At 35.9% G+C, this 6,575-nt stretch overlaps 1 protein-coding gene across 1 annotated transcript in view; it reads right to left on the reverse strand.

Annotated features, from left to right (window-relative positions):
* Nucleotides 1–2,303: 2,303 nt before the first annotated feature.
* Nucleotides 2,304–6,575, reverse strand: part of dgat1a (diacylglycerol O-acyltransferase 1a) — a 21,629-nt gene continuing 17,357 nt past the window's right edge. The window contains exons 14-17 of the mRNA XM_067411364.1: nucleotides 6,008–6,073; nucleotides 3,805–3,892; nucleotides 3,645–3,707; nucleotides 2,304–3,049 (exon numbers count right to left, since the gene is read on the reverse strand). Coding sequence (XP_067267465.1) covers nucleotides 2,888–3,049; nucleotides 3,645–3,707; nucleotides 3,805–3,892; nucleotides 6,008–6,073 — 379 coding nt within the window. The 3' untranslated portion in view covers nucleotides 2,304–2,887. The remainder of the gene's footprint in view (nucleotides 3,050–3,644; nucleotides 3,708–3,804; nucleotides 3,893–6,007; nucleotides 6,074–6,575) is intronic.

Here is a 6,575-nt window from a genome sequence, read left to right on the forward strand (position 1 = left end):
TGTTGCATATTATAAGTTATTGCAGATCAAGCTGGAGTCAGGTATACTTTCCAGACTGTGGCTGAAATGTTCTGTCAGGCCTGAAAAAAAGAGCTGGTTGGAAATTGTCTGGATGGTGCCCATTTCACTAACACTAACTAAGCTTGAGGTGGATATAAAAATGCGCCAAAGGAAGAAGATCAAATGTCTGCACCTGATGGAAATAGGGAACGGTTATGGGTTGAGAATGATGGTTGTTCCATGGTGACTGCGTTGGGAGGAGCTGGAAGAGGGACTGCTGTTGCAAGAGAATGGGCTTGCAAGCGGCTCAGACCTGAAGAAGTGTTGTGTTGGAAAAAGATGGATGCTGGGAGGAGGGCTCCATTACTGACTGGTGTCCAAGATGGCTGAAGTGAGAGAAAGGGGTTGGTGGGCAAAAAGAGTGTTGAGATCATTTGCGGAGGCAACCTAACGTTAGGATCTGTGCCAAGAAGAATGTTAGAAGAAATTGGGGAACAGAAGGGAGGAGAGGAATGAGGTAAGTTGTAAACGGATAGAGGGTGATGGACGACTAGCGGAGGCAGCCTCATGCTAGGATCCGCTTTCTGGGTGAGCGAGAAGTAACCATCTGCGAGGGCATCCTGGCGCATGGGTTTATCATGAAGAAGATTGAAAAAGAACTGAAAAAGCAGAAGGAATTAGTGATGTTACATATGAAACTGAAGCTTCAAAATCTCATATCGAATACACAGCTCAATTATAATTAATGCATATGTTTTCAGAGGAGCGGTGATAAATGAAAGACGTCTCAACTATCTTTCCAGTCACATGAATGCCGTGCGTTTCAGAATGTTGAACCCAGACCACTACTCTACAGGTTTACGGAATTTAAAGTCCATTTACTAATATATATATATATATATATATATAAAACATTACATTACATTACATGATTGTACATTCTGCCATAAAGACAGTATAAAACCCTATCATAATTAGAGCATGATTTACTTGCATCAAACTCTTAGTATTATTGTTATATTTAATTTATTGCAACACATTAGTATGGAAATTATATTATCAGAAAACTACACGTTTAACATTGCCGGGCTTTTATTTGCTTAATGGAATGACTGAGCTGTACATCTATATTCTTTGGCTGCACTGGCTGGTTTATGGCTGCTGTAAATTTATTTATTTATTAAAGCTTCAAGATTCAAGAGGCTTCATTTCATAATCCATAGAAGGAAGTAAAGTGCGGGAGACAGGAGTAAGTTTGGATAGTTCTTGTCTGAGGAGTGGAGCTGCATATGGGAAGAGCTGGAAAAGCGGGACTGTTTTGCGGCCGCTGTTGTTTTGAAATGGGTAGAATCAGTGTATTAGCGGCGGTAGAATGAAGAGATGAAGTCTGTGAAGAAGACTGATGAGGCGCAGTTAAACGGGCGATCCTGAGCGTGGAGGAGAGAGTGGTTATCCGGAGCATGGTCTGTATGAGCGCTCAGAAAGAGCATCCGTGTTTGGATCTGTGAGATCCGATCTTACGCGAGATGTGACTGTTGGTGTCTCGGGGAAAGTTCGTCGTCTGAAGGGGAATGGTGGAATTTCCGTGGTGTCTGACATTGTTCAGTACGGCACTACCGGATGCTGAAACAGCTGAGACTGAAGAGAGGTAAGCAGCTGCTTATATACTCTGGCTGTTGATTGGAAGATTAGATGGGCTCGCTCCTCCCTAAATTACGTTTAGGAACTTCACTTAATATATTTAGCTATCGCTTGTAGGTTCAAATGTACTATAAGTAGTATCTAAATATTTTTAAATACATATTAAAAGCACATTTTAGTTCATATTTCATGCTGTCTCAAAATAGCAGTTAAGTACACTTACATGTTCGTAAGATGATCTTAATGAGTAGGCTACTAAAGAAGATTTTTTAGTATATTAAGAACAAAATTAGTGTACGAAAATAGAGCACTTTAAGTATATTATAGAAATGTGCTTTTTTTCCCACCTGGGGATACACAGATGAACGGCTGGATGCTCAAATCCACCAGTACCACTCGAATTATAAAACTTTATTACAAGCTTACTGCTGTGAATCGCACTAAAGTAAGGAGATCGTTTTGAACACTGGCCGGTTATGTACTTGATCATTTTTAACCCAAAAATGTAATGGACTGCAGCTTTAAGGTCCATGTATTTCCAAAGTCATCACGAAAATCATGCCAGATGGAAACTGTAATTTTGTTGTCTCGGCCCCATTGGTGCTTGGCCTCCAATGAAAAAAGCAGATTTACCTTCAATCCCATTTAAATAATATTGCAGACAATTAAAATAGCACAAAAATATAATTTTGGCTTCACACATTCATATACAATGTTGATATAACGTATTGTATAATGTCTCATTTTGGAAACTAAAATTGACAGCGAGTATTGAAATCAACATAAAAGCAGTTACAATCTTTAAATGAACCTTTAAAGGTTCACAAACTTCATGCATTTTTAATAAAGTGCAATGGCTCACAGATTCAGTCAATCACACACCAAAGCAACGGCACAAATAGTAAAAAACATTACATTTATATCGCATACACAAATGAGTACCCATCTAAAATGCATTGGGAAAAATAAAAACAACATTTTTGGCACTGTTGATTTTGTCTCTGAATTGATCAGTACGAAAATGTCAAGTATGAAACATTAGTGAGAAGGCATTGCAATGACGTGCTGCTTTGGCTCGGCAGTGTTTACATTAGATTGCACGTGATAACGCATTTGCTCACCTTCCAAGTACCTTCTGACTAATAATCACATTTGATTTGGGCTGAAGTCTGTTAAAAATTTCCCTTTGAAAAATATATGCATTGTTTTTACATTCAACATCTCGGTTATTGCAAAAATCGTTGCGTCATGCAGCGACGCCTTCTGACGCGCTCCCATAATGCAGCACGTAGTAGTCGTGGACGTACATCAGAACGGCGGTCGGCTGGCCGATGATCAGCGACATCCAGACGGCTGCGTTCCCATAGTTTCCTCTCAAGAATCGGCCCACGAAATAGGCGAGTGGGATCTGAAACAGGAAGTAGAATATGAAATGAGGAACGGTTCCATTTTATTTGATGTTTATAATAAAACTATCAATTTTGCAATATCTTTAAGAAGTCTTTACAACATTTTATACACGGGGGTCAAATGTCAGTGAAGAAAAGATCACTCCTAGATTCCTCCACTTTTTCTGAAACTCAAGTACAGAACCAAGGAGATGTTTGGCAATGGAGCTAATGAGGAGAACTAAAAAACATTTTAACATCGTTTAAACAAAGAAAATTTCTAGCCATCCATGATTTTATCTCAGAAATACATTTAGTGAGCAATGGGGCAGCTGACCATGTTTACAATAAATAAAAATTATATTTAATGCCTAGAGTTGGTAAAAGCTGGACAAGCAGGAATAAATAAAGACTAAAAAGTAAAGGTCCTAAAATCGAGCCCTGAGGGATGCCAGTGGATTCTGGTCCAAAATCAGACCTGTGTTCCCCTAAAGAAACAAACTGTTTGCATCCGGTCAAATAAGATCTAAAACGGTGCCAGAAATACCAAAAACTGTTTCAAGATAATTAAGTAAAAGATCGTTTAACAAGAATTATGAGGTATTTAAGACTGACCTGCAACATCATACCCAGGAACGCCCAGAGCCGAAACATCTTTAGAGGAACGCTCACTAAATACTGGCAAAATTAAACAAAATATTGTCAAGACTATTAATGCACAATACAAAAACAAGACTGTAAACTGCAATGTAGCAATATAAATGTGCGGTGAAACCTCATGGAAAAATGCTGACAGGAAGAACACGGCGATCTGAGCTGGTAACCTGTTTACGCCTTTCATCAACATGGGCTTATAAAAGTGTCTGAAGGGAAACAGAGAATGAGAAATCAATGTGACAATCAGATACTTTCCTCAGAACTGATTTTTGTAATAATATAAACTCAAATCTCTGCGGCAACAATAAAACTGCCTCTGGCCCACAAATAACAGAAAAATCCAATAATATTAATTAGGGTTGCAAAATTCTGGGAATTTTCAAAGCTGGAAACTTTCCATGTGAATTAACAGGAATATATAGGAATTAACGGGAATATATGGGTATTAACAGGAATATATGGGAATTAACAGGGAATTTGCAAAATTGCAGGTTAGCCTATAACAGGGTACTTAAAGGGTTAGTTCACCCAAAAATGAAAATAATGTCATTAATTACTCACCCTCATGTTGTTCCACACCCGTAAGACCTTCGTTCATCTTTAGAACACAAATTAAGATATTTTAGTTGAAATCCGATGGCTCCATGGCAGATTTCAAAACACTGCTTCATGAAGCTTCAGAGCATAATGAATCAGTGTATCGAATCAAACCGCCAACGGCTGAAATCACGTGACTCTGGCGCTCCGAACAGCAAATTCAATACACTGATTCATAATGCTTCAAAGCTTCCTGAAGCCGTGTTTTGAAATCGGCCATCACTATATAAGTCGTTATTTTGTTTTTTTGGCGCACCAAAAATATTCTCGTGGCTTTATAATATTAATATTGAACCACTGTACTCACATGAACTGATATAAATATGTTTTTAGTACATTAATGGATCTTGAGAGAGGAAATGTCATTGCTCCCTATGCAGGCCTCACGGAGCCATTGGTTTTCAACTAAAATATCTTAATTTGTGTTCTGAAGATTAACGAAGGTCTTACGGGTGTGGAACGGCATGAGGGTGAGTAATAAATGACAGAATTTTCATTTTTGGGTGAACTAACCCTTTAAATGTAGTTGAAAAAAAACAAACATCTTGCAGCATAATTTTGGTTAAAACAACCAGATTTAATGCAATTTCAGTTGAATTTTTACCCTGACATTCACACAGCACACTACTCACTGCAGGGCTATTGAGGACACGCCCCCTGCATGCACTGTGCATTCCCCCTGTCCATAACATGCACATTTGATCAAAAATGCAGAAAAAAACAGTAATATTAAAAGTTATTTTCTATTTTAGTATACATTAAATTATAATTTATTCCTGTGATGAAAGCTGAATTTTCAGCATCATTTCTCCAGTCTTCAGTGTCACATGATCCTTCAGAAATCATTCTGATATACTAATTTGATACTCAATTATCTATGTTAGAAACAGTTGTGCATCTTAAAAATTTTTATTACGTGTGATATTTTTTTTCAGGATTCTTTGATGAATAAAAATTTAAAAAACAGCATTTACTTAAAATAGAAATCTTTTGTAACAATATACACTACCTGTCAAAATTTTGGGGTCACTGATTTTTTTCCTTCTTTTTTGAAAGAAATTAATACTTTTATTCAGCAAGGATGTGTGAAATTGATAAAAAGTGATATTAAAGTGAATATCACTTTAATATATATTTAGAATAAATGCTGTTCTTTTTAACTTTATATTCATCAATGAATCCTGAAAAAAGTATTACAGGTTCCAAAAAAATATTAAGCAGCACAGCTGTTTCCAACATTGACAATAACTGAGTATCAAATCAGCATAATGATTTCTGAAGGATCATGTGACACTGAAATAAATAACACATAATTGCTGCAATAAAAATATTATATATATATATATATATATATATATATATATATATATATATATATATATATATATATATATATATATATTAAATATATATTATTGCAATAAAAATATCTATTTTACATATTTACTTTTTTTACATATTTACTTTTTAAGAATTAATTACTATTTAGAATTAATTGAATGCGAAAAAGAAATTTCATGTTATGACCAAACAAAATGTTTATATGTATGTTTGTATATGATACATTTTATATAAATTTCCCAAAATTTCCAATTCTCATAAAGTCCTGTTAAGTTTCTAAATGGGAATATTTCCAAAATTCCCCAGGATAAGTTCCTGTGGAAAGTTTCCGGAAACTTTCCGCCCCTTTGCAACCCTAATATTAACTGATAATCCCGTCTCACCGTAGGCACCACTTGTGAACAGGAATGTTCCAATTTGACCAAAAGTATGGAATCGTTTCAGAGTTCCTGCGAAAACAAAGCTCATCATTCACTCAAAATGACAAACTTTCATTGAAAGTCCTCATGAAATGGCATCTGAAAGCTCTTTTCTTCTCTAATGTGATTTGTTCAATGATAATACCACAGCGACTCAAAGTAATGCAAGTATTATAAAGAACTATAATGATAACTACATTAGCATCTACACCTGCTGACAATATTGTTCTGTTTATTACAAGCGTGCTGCAGTTTTGTCATCTGCCGCTTTAAAAGCTCGAGCTCTTTAAAGCAGGATGGATTCAGAAAAATGGTTCTGAAAATGATTCCGACGGAATGTGTCGGCATCGTTACAGTTGTGGACATTCTATTCTCAAAGAATTAGAATGATTATTAAACAATGTATATCGTTGTATTATGTATTATCGTTATAATTTTTTTTGTGATTGGGCCTTAACAAATGGGTTTTTGATGTAAATGTAAAACATAATCAACATATCACATGTTTTGATAAGAGTAAATCAGCTCTGGA

Source organism: Chanodichthys erythropterus, chromosome 15, assembly GCF_024489055.1.
Source record: "Chanodichthys erythropterus isolate Z2021 chromosome 15, ASM2448905v1, whole genome shotgun sequence".
Taxonomy (NCBI): domain Eukaryota; kingdom Metazoa; phylum Chordata; class Actinopteri; order Cypriniformes; family Xenocyprididae; genus Chanodichthys; species Chanodichthys erythropterus.